This window comes from Peromyscus californicus, unplaced genomic scaffold (assembly GCF_007827085.1).
Source record: "Peromyscus californicus insignis strain IS unplaced genomic scaffold, ASM782708v3 Scaffold_4__1_contigs__length_199733344, whole genome shotgun sequence".
NCBI classification, from domain to species: domain Eukaryota; kingdom Metazoa; phylum Chordata; class Mammalia; order Rodentia; family Cricetidae; genus Peromyscus; species Peromyscus californicus.
The window spans coordinates 105,286,514-105,305,713 of NW_026294562.1; the positions used below are offsets into that span (position 1 = coordinate 105,286,514).

At 43.3% G+C, this 19,200-nt stretch overlaps 2 protein-coding genes across 6 annotated transcripts in view; one reads left to right on the forward strand and one right to left on the reverse strand.

Annotated features, from left to right (window-relative positions):
- Positions 1 to 14,023, reverse strand: part of Rsf1 (remodeling and spacing factor 1) — a 125,490-nt gene extending 111,467 nt beyond the window's left edge. Inside the window, 1 exon segment of the mRNA XM_052714832.1 lies at positions 13,483 to 14,023. Within this exon segment, the coding sequence (XP_052570792.1) occupies positions 13,483 to 13,672 (190 nt within the window). The 5' untranslated portion in view covers positions 13,673 to 14,023.
- A 45-nt stretch (positions 14,024 to 14,068) lies between these two features.
- Aamdc (adipogenesis associated Mth938 domain containing) overlaps positions 14,069 to 19,200 on the forward strand; it is a 31,271-nt gene continuing 26,139 nt past the window's right edge. Inside the window, exons 1-2 of one of the 5 annotated variants that reach the window (XM_052714836.1) lie at positions 14,088 to 14,199; positions 17,531 to 17,720. In XM_052714836.1, the coding sequence (XP_052570796.1) occupies positions 17,718 to 17,720 (3 nt within the window). In that variant the 5' untranslated portion in view covers positions 14,088 to 14,199; positions 17,531 to 17,717. The other 4 variants (XM_052714835.1, XM_052714837.1, XM_052714833.1 and 1 more) reach the window with 4 other exon arrangements.

A 19,200-nucleotide genomic window follows, 5' to 3' on the forward strand; every position in this document is an offset into this window, starting at 1 on the left:
AGTTTTCTGCTCTTGTAAAAGCATTATCTTTCAGTTATGGAAAATAAAGCCTTCTGGGCTGGAGAGATGGCTCAGAGGTTAGGAGCACTGACTGTTTTTCCAGAGGTCCTGAGTTCAATTGCAGCAACCACATGGTGGCACACAAACATCTATAATGAGATCTGGTGCCCTCTTCTGGTCTGCAGACAAACCCGCAGACAGAAAACTGTATACATAATAAATAAATAAATCTTTTTTTTAAAAAAGCCTTTTAATGTTTTCCTATAGTCATTCCTTAGCAAGAAAGTATCAAATTAGTATTGCTAGAATGTTTGAAAACTGAGGCCCTTTAACCCCAGCACTTGGAAGGCAGAGGAAGGTGGATCGATGTGAGTTTAAGGCTAGTCTGGTCTACATAACCAGGTCTAGGCCAGCCACATCTGCACAGTGAGACTGTCTTTAAAAAAGCAAGCAAATGCAATGGGCTAGAAAGATGGCTCAGCAGTTAAGAGCACTGGCTACCAGAGGACCTGGGTTCAATTCCCAGTACCCACATGGCAGCTCACAACTGTCTGTAACTCCAGGTCCAGGGAATCTGACACCCTCACAGAGACATACATGCACGCAAAACACCAATGCACATAAAATAAAAATAAATTAATTAAAATAAAAAGCAAGCAAACAAATAAATATCAAGTGAGGTCCATTCTACATAACTGCTTTTCTTCTTCTACATAGCAGTTTTAGGTTTTACTCTCTCTATCCTTTCTCACCCGAGTGAACAGCAACGGTTACCAACATAAACCTTACCAAGACATGGGAACTATGCTTCCAGACCAGATAGACAATCTTGGATGAGAGCTGGAGGCTAGTTTAATAGCGAGGATACAAATCTTCCCCCTGGCAAATTACTGGGCCACTCGGCTCCAGTATTGCATTATGACAATTATACAGAAGTACCCACAGCTACCCCTGAGCAAAAGATCTTACCCTGTTAACAGAAAGGCTTTAGACTTATCTAACAGAGGAGTGATGATAATAACTGAGTATAAAATTAAACCAACATTAAGAAAACTCACTGAGCCGGGCGGTGGTGGCGGCGCACGCCTTTAATCCCAGCACTCGGGAGGCAGAGGCAGGCGGATCTCTGTGAGTTCAAGGCCAGCCTGGACTACCAAGTGAGTTCCAGGAAAGGCGCAAAGCTACACAGAGAAACCCTGTCTCGAAAAACCAAAAAAAAAAAAAAAAAAAAGAAAACTCACTGATAGGCTGGTATTTTCAACTCACAGGACACTAGGCATTTAGTTGATATTATATTGATTCTAAATACATTATCAAACAGAAATAAATACTCTGATACATTCCTTTCTTCACATATTGGAATAGGCATCAACAATTTTTTTTTCCTGGAATGGTCCAGATAGTAAATACTTTGTTTTTCAGGCTCTACATTTGGGATGATAACTCAGTTCTTTCTGCCATAGTAATCCGAAAGCAGTCACAAAGGACATGAACAAATGAACAGGCCTGTATAGCAATAAAACTTTATTTACAAAAACAGATGAGGGATCAGATTCTGTGCATAGGCTGTTTGTCCACACCTACTAAACCATTGCAGAATATATTTTAATTTCCAATTACATCCACTAATCACTATGTTATACCTAATGAAATAAGACATAAAACCTACTTGATTGACGCGGTATCATTAACCAAGGTGTCAACTACTTCCAACTGTCAATGTCAATTTCATTCTTGTATGCTAGACAAATGTTTAGTGTACAGTTTAAAGTTTACTTTATATCAGATTTAGTTCTAAAAAGAAATTTTAGAGTAATATATGGTCCCGTACAAAACTGGAAAACTTTCACACCATAAACATTTATTAAACACTATTACTCATCAGTTACAGGATTAAAATGATAAGAAGCTCCCCCATCAAGGATCTTATCATCTCCTGCTAGACTGTAGGTGAAAAAGTACTTATGAGGATTCTGACAATCTACCTGGAGAACATGCTGCGTGACGGAGAGGAGCGGCTAATTGACTCTGGGAGACAGAGAAGCACTGGATGCCCCCAGAGCAGACCGACCCCGCACCTGGACAGTGAGCAGACAAGGGAAGGAGGCTGGAGAGGGATGTGCAACTCTAGAGGGAGAAGGAAGACAAGGCAAAGGCACACGAAAGAACTTCATGAAAGAACTTCACGAAAGAACTTTTCCCACCTGCAGTTCAGCACAAGGACAACAGAAGAGTGTGGCTGAGTATAAAAGGGGACAAGGACAATAGGCTCAACAAGCGTTGATAACAAACAACAAAGCATGCAAGTTGGTATCTGGGTTGGGTCCTTGGTTTCTGATATTGGTAGTCGGAGTAGGTAACATTTACTGCAACAGGGTATTTGTGATCTAAAAAGTAACAGTACAACTCAAGTTCCCTGTTGGAAAGCCTCTTCAGAAAACCAGCTAGTAAGCTTTGATATTAACAAAGAAATACATATTATAAAAAATAAAATGCAAAAAAAATATACAAAAAAGCAAATGGGAGAATTATGATTCTACTTTGGGGAAATGACAAAGATAACGAGAACAAAAACATGGAAAAGCTTGGGGTCTACAAGGAATCAGATTCAGCCTTCATTCTTATGCTGGTTTTTGGTTTCTGATTTCCAGGCAAGGTCTTCTACAGCCCAACCGAACTCAAACTCACTTTGCAGCCAAGCTGGCCTCGAATCCAGCTCTTCCTGCCTCTGCCCCCTGAGTGTATGCCACCCCCACCTCGGCTTGTGAATGTCTTCTTAAACACTGCGTATGAATCATGCATACTTAACTTTGCAATTCGAGTAAACTCTGTGCAGTATAAAAGACTGAAACCTAGCCTGTCTGCTGGAGGCATGTGTCAAGTTCTTCCCTCATCCTTTTCTTATGATCAGTTTAGTGCTGCTTCTACTTGGGATACTTTCACACCCTGTGTTCCTACATGGAAAAGGTCCTCCTGACACAGGACAGATGCATTCCTAAGCAAGTTTTTTATTTTGTGTTAATGTGCCTGGTGTTATGGTTTGGATATAAAGTACCATCCCTCAAATACAGCTATGTGCTAAAGGGTTGCTCCCTCTGCTGGCGCTATTATTGAGAGGCGACTGGATCATGACATGGGCACTAACTTCACTAATGGATTAACTCCTCAATGAATTCACAGCTGAATGGGCAATTAGGAACTGGGGCGTAGCTGAAAGAAGTAGGTCACTTGGGGCATGTCTTTGAAGAGTACTTCTTGTTGGATTTGTGCTACAGATCTCTCTCTCTCTCTCTCTCTCTCTCTCTCTCTCTCTCTCTCTTTCCCTCTTCTCTTCCATTCCCTCCCTCTTCCTGGCTGCCAGGAAATGAGCAGCTTTGCTCACACAACCCTCGTCCATCATAATGCCTAACCACCAATCAACCCATAGCAATGAAGCAAGACGACCATGGGCTGAAACCTTACAAACCATAAGCCAAAATCATCTTGCTGTCTCTCAGGTTGTTTATTCAGGTTTTTTTTTATCATAGTGATGGAAAAAATGCTGACATGTTCTCTATCCATGTCTGTTCTCTCTGCCTCTTCAGCAAAGTGTGCCTCTTATTAAACAGAACAGGCCAGGGATGTATGTTGCACCAATCCGAAATGGTCTTATAATAAAAACCCGGAGCCAGATATTGGGGTAAATGCCGAACGATCAGAGAGACAAAGGAACAAGCCACAGTCACTTCTCACCTCGCCAACTTCTCAGCAGAAAAGAGAAGATCCTGTCTCCACGAATTCTCAGACTGAATGCCCCTGAATCCTCAGTCGAAAGGGCCCAATTCTTGTCTCCTCCTGCCTCATGTTCCTTTCTCTGCCCAGCCATATCACTTCCTGTCTCAACCTTCTTGGTGCTGGGATTAAAGGCATGTGACTCCCAAGTACCCGGATTAAAGGTGTGTGATCGCAAATGCTGGAATTAAAGGTGTGCCACCACTGCCTGGCTGTTTGTCTTTTAAACTGTATTAATCTCATGCAGTCCAAAGTGGCGTTGAACTCACAGAGATCCAGACAGATCTGGGATTAGATTAAAGGTGTGTGATCCCAAGTGCTAGGATTAAAGATGTGTGCCACCATTGCCTGACCTCTGTGGCTAACTCTGTGGCTGGATCTGTCCTCTGATCTTCAGTTAAGTTTTATTAGAGTACAACAAAATATCACCACAGATGTATCTCAATAATAAAGCATAGAGGCAAGGCTCTGGGTCCCACCCACTAGACCACAAACAACTTTTCTTTTTCAAAGTTGGAGAGTCAGGAAGATAGCTCAGCAAGAAAAGGCGCCTGTTGCCGAATTTGCCAACCAGAGTTCAATCCCCAGGACAGACAAGATGGGAAAACTGACTCGTACATGCTGTTCTCTGACCTCCATATGAGTGTGGTTGCACCTGCATACACACAGACACACATGAAATAAATTACTTTTTAAAAGTTTAAGAAGCAAAAGCCACAAATTATTTTTTTTAAGTACCATTAGAACTTATTTGAGGAGAAACCAAATTTACATGGTATTTTTAAATCAGTATTAAAATTTACTTAATTCGGAGGCTGGAGAGATGGGTCAGCAGTTAAGAGCACTGGTTGCTCTTCCAGAGGACCCAGGTTCAACTCCCAGTACCTGTATGGTGGCCCACAACCATCTATAACTCCAGGAGATCCGATGGCCTCTGTGGGCACTGCTTGCCTATGGTACATACACACATACATGCAAGCAAATCACCCACACACAAAATAATAAATAAATTAAAACAGAGAACTTTTTAAAAATTACTTAATTCTGAGAAATTTTTGAGATAAAAAATATAAGATGAATAGAAAGTAGGTTAGGTTTGCCATTTGAAACCCATAAACTCACAAAAGTACCCTCCCTCATCCAACCTCCCCACCCCCACACAGTACACACACAGGCACATACATCAGACACACACACACAAAGTACACACACAGGCACACACAGCTGAAGAGCTGCTATTATAACTGAACTGGAGTCATACATCCTTTTTGGGGGGAGGGGGTTGAGACAGGGTTTCTTTGTGTAGCCTTGGCTGTCCTGCAACTCCCTCTGTAGACCAGGATGGCCCTGAACTCACAGAGATCTGCCTGCCTCTGCTTCCTGAGTGCTGGGATTAAAGGTGTGCATTATCACTGCACAGTCTTTGTATTTTTTAAATCCTACTCCTTCATTGTCTATTTTCTTTTTTCTTTCTTTTTTTTTTTTTTGGTTTTTCGAGACAGGGTTTCTCTGTGTAACTTTGCGCCTTTCCTGGATCTTGCTCTGTAGACCAGGCTGGCCTCGAACTCACAAAGATCCGCCTGCCTCTGCCTCCCAAGTGCTGGGATTAAAGGTGTGTGCCACCACCGCCCAGCTCATTGTCTATTTTCACTATTAAACCATAAGCTCACTGAATGCAAGCATACTGTTTATGTGGCTTAATAATATACTCCAAGGGTTTATGTACACCTAGCACATAGCAAGCAATCAAGTATCACCAAGTACCACGTACTGAAAGATCTTTTTTTTTTTTTTTTTTTTGAGATAGCTCTTTCTGGTCTGAAACTCCCTAAGTAGACCAGGCTGGCCTCAAACTCAACAGAGATGTGCCTGTCTCTGCCTCCTGGCAAGAAATGACTTCTTAAATGAAGTTATTTTCTCAAGCAGTATTTGATATTATACAAGCCCTAACATGACTGGAAAACAGAAAGCATCCTGGTATCTTCTGTTATGGCATCTATATTATAGTAAAGTCAGGAAAGAAAAAACATAATATATTAAAACCATAAACATAAAGCAGAAAGTAAAAATCTATTCTTAAATCTAGCAACACATAAAAATACCCTCCTTGAAGACACGGCTCAGGCTAATGTTCTTTAAGCTTAGTCACTCTTACTTTTGCACAATACATATGGTCACATACCTCACCAAAAACTTGTGAGGGATAATTTTAGTTTATAATCTGTAGTCTAGAATGCATATCCTACTACTACTACTCCATTTAATAAAATCCCAGAGGGAAAATGTCTTTAGAGGGTAACATACGAACTCAGTTTAGCGTCTTACTAAACGAGAAAAATCTTTTAAAATAGACTCATTTTTAACATTTTTGTTTGAAATTCTTACAATATTTGCTAGAAGTACCATGCAGCAGATGGTCAGTATACACGTTAAATTAATGAAGTAAGTAACAACTGGGACCTTTCTTTCTGGTGGTAAAGTGTGCATGTGTGGTATGTGCTCACATGCACTCCTGCACGAGTTGGCCAGAGGCGAACTTCAGGTGACTTCCTCTATAGCTCTCCACTGTATTTTTTGATAAGATCCCTCACTGAACCTGGAACTCATTGGCTGACTATCCAACAAATCCTAGAGACATACCTATCCCCCGCCTCACCATTTTAACTCCCCGACAGCATTAGGGTTATAGGTGTGCGCCACCACTCCTGGCTTTTATATGGGTGCTCAGGATATAAACTAAGGTCCTCATGCAATGAGCTAGCACCTAAGGAACTTTTTTAAAATTTTATTTTATTAATGTGTATGAGTGTTTTGCCTACATGTTATGTCTGTGTATCACATGTATGCCTGATGCCTGCAAAAACCAGAGAAAGTGTCAGATCCCTTGGAACTGTAGTTACAGATGGTAAGGGTGCTAGGAATCAAACCTGCGTCCTTTGGAAGAGCAGCCAGTGCTCTTAACTGCTGAGCCACCTGTCCAGCCTCTAAAGACATTTAATAGCAAATTTCATGGTAAACATTTGAATAACTAGAAGACTAAAAAAGCAGACCACTTTGCATTAAGAGTCTCACATTAGCCAAAAGTTCTTCTGTTCTAATTACCTCCTGCCCTAGGACAATGCTAACAGCCTCCCTCTCCACCTTTATAACTGTTGTTTACCTCAATTCTATGATAAACCAAAATGACACTGCATAGTGTCAGAAACAAGAGCTACCCAGCTTCAACAGAGTAGATCTCAAAGAGAAATAAAGAATCTTATTTCTTCAAAATCAGAAATGCCAAAACTGGGAATTTTCAGCCAACCTAGGTTCTTGCTTCAGTAAGGCCATTAACCAATGACTTGCCAGTATAAACCCACATGGTACACTCCCTGAGATCTGCTCATATTAAGAGATGGTAGCCAGGCAGTGGTGGAGCATGCCTTTAATCCCAGCACTCGGGAGGCAGAGCTAGGCAGATGTCCATGAATTTGAGACCAGCCTGATCTACAGGACAAAACTACATGGAGAAACTCTGTCTTGAAAAACCAAAAAGAGAGAGAGAGAGAGAGAGAGAGAGAGAGAGAGAGAGAGAGAGAGAGAGAGAGAGAGAGAGAGAGAGAGAGAATGAGAATTACTGGGTACAATGGTCATCTTCTCACTTCATCAAATGCATGCAAATAAAAGGACTATCGCAGAATTCAATTAAGCACCATATGAAGTCAGAACCATAGTTCCACTTAAATATAAAAGACATACCCTTTTATACTTGCCACTTTGGCTGCAGAGTTAAAGTCATTGTAATTAAGCACAATAACAAATGGGTGATTGCATTCCTAGCACTCTAGACATTATAACAAGAGAATCCCAAGTTCAAGACACGCCTGGACTACATATGGAGTTTCAACTGGGGAGGTAGCTCAGTGGCAGAGCATTTACCTACCAGGCAGAAAGCCCTGGGTTAGAACTCCAGTAATGAAAGAATAAAACAGGCTGGGCGGTGGTGGTGCATGCCTTTAATCCCAGCACTCGGGAGGCAGAGGCAGGCGGATCTCTGTGAGTTTGAGGCCAGCCTGGTCTACAGAGTTCCAGGAAAGGCGAAAAACTACACAGAGAAACCCCCGTCATGAAAAACAAAAAACACCACAACAAAAAATTTCAATCTAATGTTATGCAAAAACACATTGCTACATTGTAACATTATTCAATATCATTATTAGATATGACACTTCTCAAACCACACCTGTACAAAGAATTATTAAAAATAATTCTCTTCAGGGATGGTGGTGGCACACACCTTTAATCCCAACACTCAAAAGGCAGTGGATCTCTGAGTTGGAAACCAGCTCCATCTACTTCTACATAATGAGTTCCAGGCCAGCTCAGGCTGCACAGTCAGACTGTCTCAAAAACAAGACAATAACAGACAAAACAGAAATCCCCTCTCTCTCTTGGGGACCAGGAAGGAGATGGGCCAGCACATAAAGTGAGTTTCATCACCTGAACCCACAGAAGTCAGGTGTGATGTTGCACATCTATAATCCCAGCCCTCCTATGACAACATGGGAGGTGGAGACAGACAAACGGTCCCAAAGCTCTAGTGTATATAGTCTGCACAGTGTCACAAATAAGAGAAACCCTGCCTCAACAAAGTGCATTTCAAAAGGCAAGAACCAACTCTTGAAAGCTGCCCTCTGATTTCTATACCGATATTTGTGTGCCCCCACATTGATCGCACGCATGCACGCACGCACGCACGCAGAGGCACGACACTGAAGAGTCTTGGGAGCTAACAATCTTTTTTTGTTTGTTTGTTTGTTTTTTTGTTTTTCAAGACAGGGTTTCTCTGTGTAGCTTTGTGCCTTTCCTGGAACTCACTTGGTAGCCCAGGTTGGCCTTGAACTCACAAGTGCTGGGATTAAAGGCGTGCGCCACCACTGCCTGGCGGGAGCTAACAAGCTTACAAAGTTAATGTCTGGGTTGGGTTTTTAGCTCAGTGGTAGAGCGCTTGCCTAGCAAGCACAAGGCCCTGGGTTTGGTCCTCAGCTGGAGACAAAGTTAATGTCTACCCTTCTTTTTACCTATATTCCACAGTAACCTACTTCTTGTTAGGAGGAAGCATTTAAATTTCATACTAAATAGAGACCTGGGAAGTGTAAAGCAGAATGTATAATGCTTTCACTTGGAATGTCCTTTGCTGATTCTAGCATCAACTATGAATCCATTCATGGTTGATAATTTAGGTGGACTTTTCAAACCACAGTCTGAGTAACCAATGGTCAGGTGTATGTGCTTGAAATCTGTGTCTTAGTTTCCCTTCCTTGTATGATAAAGCAACAGTCATCCTTTCTTTCTAGACCCAAAAGGTAATGATAGTCTCTGAGCAGATTCCCAAGCTTTTTAGATTCATGGTACCCTCAGTGTCTCAGCAATTTCCTTAGAGTAGCCCTATACCAAAACAGAACAAAACAAAACAAAGAAACAAACAAACAAAAAACATCAGTTCCACTTATTCGGTACTTGGGAACCACTAGGGGCTAGAGAGAAGGCTCAAGTGGTTAAGAGCATTCCTCACTCTTGCAAAGGATCCAGGTTTGATTTCCAGCACCCACATGGTGGCTCCCAACCATCTGTCATTCTAATTCCAAGGGACCTGATGCCTTCTTCTGACTTCCAAGTGCACCAGGAACACTTGCATACATGTGAGAATAGGCAGGCAAAACGCTCAGACGCATACAATCAATCATTCCTTTTTTTTTGTTTTTTTTTTTAAGATTTATTTATTTATTATGTATACAGTATTCTGCCTGCAAGTGTCCCTACAGTCCAGAAGAGGGCACCAGATCTCATTTCAAGTGGTTGAGCCACCATGTGGTTGCTGGGAATTGAACTCAGGACCTCTGGAGGAACAGTCGGTGCTCTTAACCACTGAGCCACCTCTCCAACCCTTTTTTTGGTTTTTGAGACAGGGTTTCTCTGTGTAGTTTTGGTGCCTGTCCTGGATCTCGCTCTGTAGACCAGGCTAGCCTCCTGGGTGCTGGGATCAAAGGTGTGCGCCACTGCTGCCTGGCTTAATCATTCCTTTTTAAAAAGAAAAATTAATTAACTAAATTGACATTTTTCATGGTTTTATTTTATCTTTAAACAACCAGAATTACCTGTGGAATACTACTACCATGGGGCACAGAAGAACTTCCAAGTTTTGGAATTAGAATGGACACTGGTTCTATTTTCTGTCTCATGAGAGCCTTCTTGACTAAGGAACAGGGCATCCTAAACTGAAGCCACACTATCAAATGAAAGCTTACAAACAACTTTTTAGGAAAAAGATCAAAGTATTTAAACAGGAACAAATCAGTAAACTAGTTTCTACCAAAGAACATTATCGTGTTGTTAAATGTACCTCAATAAATGCTGTACTCAAGTATTGAACTAGCCCCCTTCCATACCCCAGCTGGTAGAACAGAGAACTGAAAAAGACACATAAAAACATAGTCTAAGGGCCACTCACACCAGGAAAAGCAAATCTTGCATAAATTGGAATTTTTATTTATTTATTGTGTACACATGTGTGCACTTTGTACACACACGCCAAAAGCCGAATGTAGAGCTTAGAGCACTGCTTGCAGGTGGTCCTTTCTTCCACTATTCAGGTTCAGGGAATCAAACCCACATCAGCAGGCTTGGCAGCAAGCACCCTACCCCCCGAGCTACCCTGCCAGCCCAATTAGAACTTTTAAATGGCACTAGAAATGCTTTAAAAAAAAAAAAAAAAAGCGTAGCCAGGCGTTAGTGGCACACACCTTTAACCTCCCCACTTGGGAGGCAGAGCCAGGCAGATCTCTGTGAGTTCGAGGCCAGCCTGGTCTGCAGAGCGAGTTCCAGGACAGGCTCCAAAAATTCATAGAGAAATCTTGTCTTGAAAAAGTAAAAAATAAATAAATAAAAATTAATATACAAAGCAAAACTGGCCTGATTCCAACACAGCCACCCCATGCACTCCCAACTTACCAAAAATTTAAGGCTAATTACAAATGTACTATGTATCTTTTATCTGAAAAAAACTTCAATGTAATTTGTAGTACAGGAATATTTGTAAGTACCTGGTTTATGAAAGGGTTTTTTTGAAACATTTCATTTGGTTTTTAGCCATTGCCTTTGTCTACTGAAGAAACTGAGGTCCATATTAATGAAACAATTGCTCTACAACCTATACATTACATTGCTCAACACAAAACCCTAGTCTTTCAACTCTTTCTACCATACCAAACTTTTTCCCCAAAAGACTGAGTCAATCTTATTAGCTAAAAACTATTATAAGTTGTCTGAGATATCATCAAAGTTCTGAACATCTTTTTCCTGCACAGTTAAAACTTCCACCTTCAAAGAGACTTTTCATTTGCCACACGTCTTGAACTGTGTGACATTAATTAACAATTATTCTTAGATTCCCATGACAGAATCTATTATTATCAGTCCTCTTAGCAACTATATCAATGGTAATGCTGTGGCTGAGTTAAATGACTTAGTCCAAGTTCTTTCCCATTTTTATTTAGTTGACGCCCCAAAGCTCAACGCTAGATATAACAAACGGTCCCTAATAATTTTCTTCTTCCAGTACTAATACAAAGTAAGCACACTGATCAAAATTTAAAGGAATGCAAGCTTATTTGGTATTCAAACTGCAATGGCACCCCCCCCAAAAAAAACCAAAACACAATGCCTGCCTCTTAAATCAGTCCAAATAAATTCTAAAAACAACTTACCACCAATTTCCCCTAAAATCCTCACATTTCTCTCTGTCAAATAAATTACTATTATTTCTAAAGTATCCTAAAATTAAGGTATCCTACTTCACAGTAACTATTTCCTTTAAAAAAAAAACGTAAACTTAATAACGAAATTAATACACTGGAAGTTTAATGTTTAAAGAAATTCTACAGAAAGTCTTAATATAAAGTAATTTAACCACCCTCCAATTTCATAGTTTAAAAAAATTAGCCTTTTATGAGCCAGAGAGAGTCTAAAAATTGCGAACCGGTAAAAAAAGACGTAGAATCGGGCATGGTGTCGAATGCCTTAATCCTAGCACATGGGAGGCAGAAGCAGGAGGATTTTAAAGAGTTCCAGGCTAGCATGGTCTACAGAGTTACAGGCTAGCAGACATAGCAACAGTGAGGTGGTGTCTCAATAGAGAAGGTGAGAGAGCGTAAGAATGCTGTAACTGCCTTTGGGCTCATCTTTGATAACATTGTATATCACACATTTTCACTACAGGTTACTTTGAAGAACTTCACACTTGGGTCTTTTCCTAGCTATGTAAATACATCGTATCGGGAACTGCCTTTCCACAGATAACAGAAAATCGACTCCGCTTTCTTAGAAAGGTCACAACTATCATGTCTTGTACAATACTCAGTCCACCCTGGTCATCTACGCGCAGACCAAAAGAAAAAGAAGGGGGGGAAAAAAGACCTATTTGGAAAACGTTTCTTCTTCTGCCAAGGGCTGTACCCAGACAAAGGCAATGTTCGGAGTACACAAATAAGCTTTCTCTAAGGGAAATAAAGTGCCAGAAAAGGAGCGGCACGGATCAGGATTAACAGGGGAAGAGTGTTAGCGCTCAGTGTGTGAGGGTTGCAAGCCGCAGGCACAGCGCTGAGATGCTCCAGCAAAAGAACCAGCAGCAGGAAGTTTCAATGGGGCCGGGCAGAGCATGCGCCCTGCACCCGCGCGGTGGCCTTATGTGGAAGGAGCACCACTTGCGAACACCAATAATAGACCAGCGGCACCAGAGAGAGAAACATGAGCAACAAGCACCTTCTTCAACTGTTTCCCCTGCCGTCTGAGCCCCTCCTCCAGCCTACAGACCAACCACCCCACCCCACCCCACCCTGCAAATGGAAGAGTGACTTCTTCCCCTAAGCCCTGTTGCCGAGATAGGGGGAAGGGAGAGAGAAAAGTGGGGAGATGCTTTTCTATTATTTTGGGGGAGGTGGCGGGGAGGAAAACTATGGAGGAGGAGAAATTAACCCTCTCCTCCCCAGAGTAGAGAAGCTGAACCGACTTCATTTCCCCTCCCTATGCGAGAATGGGGAAGGGGGGAAGCCCCCTCCCTGGGCGGAGGAGCAGATCTCCCTCAGGGGAGGAAGGAGTTGGGGGGGGGGGTTAGACCAGCCCTCGAGGGAACGGGAAGAGGGCAGGAGCCGACTCTCTCGGGGGAGTTCCCACCGCAGAGAGAAAGAGAGTGGAGTGTCCGCCGGCCCCCGCCCACTCAGGTGGAGTGAGCAGAGGGGGCGCCGGGAGAAGATGGGCCCAGCCTCCCCGGAGACGGTGGGGAGGATTGGTGGGAGGAGGGGAGGAGAAAAGCGCAAGGCTGGCCGGAACCTGCTCTCCCCTTCCCCCGCCACCTAAAGGGATAAGAACTGGGGGCCAACACCGGCGCGGGGGACCCGGCTCCAGGGCGCCTGCCCGGCACAATGCCCCCTCCCGGGCCCCGGCCCACACCCGGCCTGCGACGCCCCCACCTCCGTCCCCGCGGGGCACGGTGGCCCTAGGGGGCCTCCGCCCCGCCTCCCCAGCACCCAGGAACCCCCCCAGGCTAAGCTGAGTAGAGACTCCACGGAGCCCAGTCCCTGGAGGGGGGGGGCGGCTGCAGAGCCCCAGGATATCTATGGAGAGGTAGAGCGCGCCAGGGCCGCTTCCCGCCGGGCGTTCGGGCCGATCGCTTACCTTCTCCGTGGCCGATGTCCGGCGGCGGTGCCTGCAGCACCCGCTCCAGCTCTGGGAACGGCAACTCGGGCAGGTCCAGCAGCGGCCCGTAGCGTTCCAAGAAGGAGCAGACTACGGCGAAGTTGGGGCACGAACCCGGGCAGCCCGGAGGAGCCATCGCCGCTGCCGCCGCCGCCGCCGCCGTCGCCATTTTGAACTGGAGGATGGAGGAGGAGGGGATGGGGGGGCGGGAGGAGTTGGGGGGCCGAGGAATGGCAGGGCAGCCTTACGGACGACAGGAGGCGCTCTCGAGTGGACGCCCCTGCGGATGCGAGCGTCTCAGGCAGGCCAGGCGCCGCGATCCCACAATACCACGCCGGCCCGGAGCAGTCGAGAACTGAGTTAGATCGGGGACAGAGAGGCGCTCTGGGCCCTTCACTTTCCGCCCTCTTCCCGTCCCCTTCCCTCTTCGACTTCTCCCCTCCGACTTCTCCCCTCCCACTTCGGGGTTGCCACTGCCTCGTGTGACAGGGGGAATGAAAACAAGGGAAGCCGGGCGGAGAGGCGGGCTGCGAGTCTGGGGGCGGGACTTTCTGAGAACGGTAGCCAATGGGGAGGGAGGGGCGGGGCTTTCGGGTGCCTGCTGGCCCGAGGCTGGTTCCAGGCCTGGTCGCTGAGCTGCAGGGAGAAGTAAAGCGCGGAGCTGATCGGACGAGCAGCCGGGAACAGAAGCGCTGCGTGAGTTTTCCGCGGGACCCGGGAACGGAGACGACCAGGAGAAGGAGGGAGAAGTTGAACGGAGACACTAAGACGCAGACAAAGAGAATGGCGGGTGGGAATGCGACTGTGCGGAGAGGTTAGGAAATGTGGAAAAAGGTGCGCTGTGGCTTGGCCCGGGACCATGGAGAAAAGTCTCTCAGAAAGTTTGCTGAGGGCTATTGCCCTCTGCTGAGTGTTGTATGACAATACTTTTCCTGGGGAGACGCTACACAGGTCTCCTCGCCCCAGATAGGGCTCCCACAGACAGACCAAAGTACAGATAGCACCAGAATCCAACTTGGTGAACCAGTGAGTTTTATTTGTTCATGAGTGTGGGAGAGGGTGGGCTTACAGGAGCGGAAATTACTCAAAGACCCCAGCATCACCAAGACCCACCCAGCATGGGTGACAGCTCACAAAGCTGGGAACCTGGAACACACTGTCTGCAGGCAGCTCAACAGGCAGGAGAGTGTCATTTCCAAGAGACTCTGGTCTGAACCTCTTCCTGGCAGCTTGGCTGGTTTCCACTTCTTCCAGGCAGCTAGCTGGTCTGATCTCAGAGTCTTTGCAGCTCAGATTCATTTTGCTGTTCCGCTTCCTTTTTTCTGAGGGGTCTCTCAGCTTTTATTGCTTACTCTGGCAGGGAGGGACCTAATGAATCTGGTCAGCTTCAGGGACTTCCTGAAGCTATTTTGAGTTGTTTTACTTTCCTGTTTAAAGCGCTTCTTGCCTAGTAAAAACTCTTCCACAACAATGAAGCACAAGAATCTCAGCAGAGTCCCAGGGCTGTGCCAGGGAGGCGGGGAGATCACTAATAAGGAATCCTCACCCACCAACCCACCCCCACCCCCTGGGCGAGCCCTGCTGGGTGACAGAATCTGAGAAACTAGGCTCTACTGCAGGACCAAGATGCCAAGACTCTGGGCTCAGCTCAGTCTCTGAGGTGATCTAGGTGAGGTGAGCTAGGACTCCGCTTAGAGGACCGGGAGATGGAGGAACGGCAGTAAGTTTGCTAGGAAACAGAGTTCCACTCCATTGAGGAGTAAGATGTGACATTCTCCCAGAAAGAATCCCAGAGCAGGTAAAAGGCATCGACAATGTAAAATAGAACGTGCTGCTTCGGAAACAGTGTACTGTATGCTAGGACCCGGAATTTGGAGTTGAGCCAAACCTGAGTCCTACCCATAAATACTTTATAACCTTCTAAAGTTTCTTCATTACTTTGAACTTCGGTAAAGTGAGGTGATAGTATCTACAGCATGAATAATTCCCAGTAAAGTGGATAGTGTAATTCCCTGCCACAGTGTGTGTACTTTAAAATAATCGTTCTTGTCCTGGCAGCTGGCGCACTCATTCCTTTAATCCCCGCAGACAGGGTGCAGAAGCAGGAAGAGCTCTGAGTTCAGGCCAGATAGGGTTACATAGTGAGGCTCTGTTTCAAATAAATCTTTCTTGTTATCAAAAAAGATGTTCAGATTGAATCCAGCTATATTTAGCCTATAATTTATTACTTTAAGCTAAAATTTTAAGGGTATGTTTAAAAGTTATATAATATCTACTTCCTAAAACTAATATATCATCCTATAGCCGGGCGGTGGTGGCGCACGCCTTTAATCCCAGCACTCGGGAGGCAGAGCCAGGCGGATCTCTGTGAGTTCGAGGCCAGCCTGGGCTACCAAGTGAGTTCCAGGAAAGGCGCAAAGCTCCACAGAGAAGCCCTGTCTCGAAAAACCAAAAAAAAAAAAAAAAACTAATATAAAGCAACATATATTCTGAATCATATAAAATGAGAAAATGTGTGACTAAAGGAAGATTTTTTTTTTGAAGGGCAGATAATTATGCCAGGAACATGGAAAATGTTCACAGATAAACATTGGATTTTGTTATGCATTTCCAAGGGAAAATCGTAAAAGTCTGTATCATTTTTATTATCAAAGAAACTCATTTTTCAAGAGAAAAAAATTTTCTTACAGAAAGTTATTACCTAGAATAATGATTCTTTTAAAATATTTTCTGTGTGTGCAGATATTTGTGCTACTTGCCTGCAGGTCAGAAAAAACTTTGTGGAATCACTCCTCTCCTTCCACCTTTTATGTGTGCTCCAGGGATTAAATTCAAGTAGCCAGGCTCACTCTTCGAGCACCTTTAGCTACAGACCATCTTACTGGTCGTGTGTATGCCTGTGTGCCTGCCTGAGTTTATGTGCATTGCATGTATACAGGTGCCCTTGGAGACAAGAAGGCATCAGTTCCCTAAAATTACAGATGTGGGTGCTGGGAACTGGACCCCAGGTCATCTACAAGAGCAATAAGCACTAACTGCTGAGCCATCTCTCTAGGTCCTAGAATAATGATTTTTTTATCTTATTATTTTTAGACAGGGTCCTATGTATTTCATTCTGGCCTCCAACTTTCTGTGTAGCCAAGGATGGCCTTGAACTTCCGATCCTCCTAAACCTTCCAAGTATTAATAATACTGGTGTGTGCCAACATACTCAGTTTGTTTGTATTTTAAGTGTGTATGTCTGTGTATCTGTGTGTAATCCAGAAGAGAGCATTGGATCCTCCTGCCACTAAATATGAGTGCTAAGAACCAAACATGGATTCTCTGAAAGAAAAGCAAGCACACTTAACAACTGAGCCATCTCTTGTAGTCAGACTTTCCTTTGGGCCGCCAGCTCACACATAACAGCACAGAGACTTATTAGTTATCAAAGCTCAGCCTTAGCTTAGGCTTTTCCCACTGGCTCTTATAACTTAACCCATATTTTTATTAATCTATGTTATACCATGTGGCTTTTACCTCTCTCCCATTTTGTGTGTCTGACTCGTACTGCATCTTGATGACATCTCCTGCATGCTTAGATTTCTCCTCTTCTTCCTTTCTCTCCCCAGAAATCCCGCTTATACTTCTGCCTAGCTGTTGGCCATTCAGCTTTTTTACTACACCAAATACATCACAGCAAATACATCTTCACACAGTATACAAATATCACACAACATTTCCCCCTTTTTGTCTAAATAAAAAGGAAAGGTTTTAACTCTAACATAGTAAAACTGTATACAATAAGAACAATTATCAGGTAAGAATTACAATCACAATGTCCAGTCCATTTGTATTTGGCAAATTTGGAGAACATACTGCATTATCTATCCTGTCTTAGTCCAAAGTTTTATACCCAAACCAGTTTTTATCATAATTTGTAATACCATCCTAAAAATATCTTTTTAGACCTTATAACGTCTTTTTAGATAAACAACTCAAGCTTTTATGTTTCTCAATGTTATAAACTTTACATCTCTTGTGTAAGTTTCTTTTCAGAATTTGGAAACAAGGAAAACTGTAACTATAACTATCTCACCTTCAACTCCATCAGAGACCTGCGAAGGATATTCTATTACCTGAGTAAACAGAAAGTGCAGAGCAGACAACTTCCAAAGCTATAGAAATGACAGAAACAGCTGGCTGCCGGGACAGTCACCTAAGATTCCTCTGCAATGGTGAGGCATCCATCTTTGACCTATAGGCCTAGAATATTGAACAGACTTTTCTGTGAAGCAGGAATTTTGAAGGACTGTCTTACCTCATGTTAGCAAAGTTTGGCAGTCGCTTTCTTTTGTATCCATCTTTTGTCAGCTGTTGAGGAAAGGACAGTTTCTTGCTCGAATGGTTACCTTTGCCACATTGAAAGCAAACTCCATATGAAGGTTCTTTGATGCCCATTATCCTTTTTTGAAGTAGATTGGTACTGCCAGGAGCACTCATGTCTCATGAAAAGCCTTATGTTATTAAAACATTTCAAATTCCATATTCTGTAGGTCTTTGAAGTATTTGAAGACTATTTAAAATATATTTCTGTTTGACCTTGAAAACATCCTAACATGACTATAAGCTTGATTGTTATAGATGACTGACTATTGACCTGTCTTTTTTTATTATCCTAAATAGCTCTCAAGGACTAAAACTTTATATTAAATTTTTAAATGATCTGCATAAGTTCAATATAGTAAACAAGAAATAGAAACATAATATAGTATAAGAAAAATAACACTAAATGTGTATCAATATATAAAAATCCATATCAATGTAAAATATTTGAGACTAGTAGTTATTTTTTTAGTTCAAAAGTAGACTCAACAATCCACTCTTTTATCCCATCATTTATATACTATATACCCCCTTTTCCCTTTAGAAATAGGCCGGGCGGTGGTGGAGCACGCCTTTAATCCCAGCACTTGGGAGGCAGTGTCAGGCGGATCTCTGTGAGTTCGAGGCCAGCCTGGGCTACCAAGTGAGTTCCAGGAAAGGCGCAAAGCTAACCAGAGAAACCCTGTCTCGAAAAAACCAAAAAAAAAAAAAAAAAAAAAAAAAAAAAAAAGAAATAGATCCCTGAATCTGAATCTAATCTTCTTTGTTCAGCTTTTTTCCTGACATGACCAATAACAACTTGTAACCAACCACACTAAATGATGACAAACATCCATAACCCACCAAATGACCAAACACCACCCACTCCATCTCTTGGGAATGTTGGTATCATGTTCTCTAGACTGCTTCCTGTTGTCTGAGGACAACGACATCTTTACGGGACCTTGAGAAAATGGGGATAATGGTCAAGTCCTGAGAGAGCTAGCTGTATTATTTTTTGTTTAGTCTCTGTGTGATGGGAAAGTGTAGAGCTTATCTGAGGACTTGTCTGGATAGTCCGTGAGGCTGACCATCTCGGCTAGTAGCTTTGAAGTTGTTCTGGATGGATAATTTTGAGGAAATTACAACAGAGGCATTTTGAGAGGCTGGATCACTTGAGCTACTTGTCTTCATTGGTGTTTGGTCCTTTTTTTTTCTTTCTAAAAACACAAACTTTTAAAGGTAACATATATTTGCATTAACACAAGTATGGAGTATGCACTGTGCACAAGTCAATTAAAGATGATAGTTTGTTCTATGTTTGATCAGGTAAAAGTCATCTGTTAACTTTAT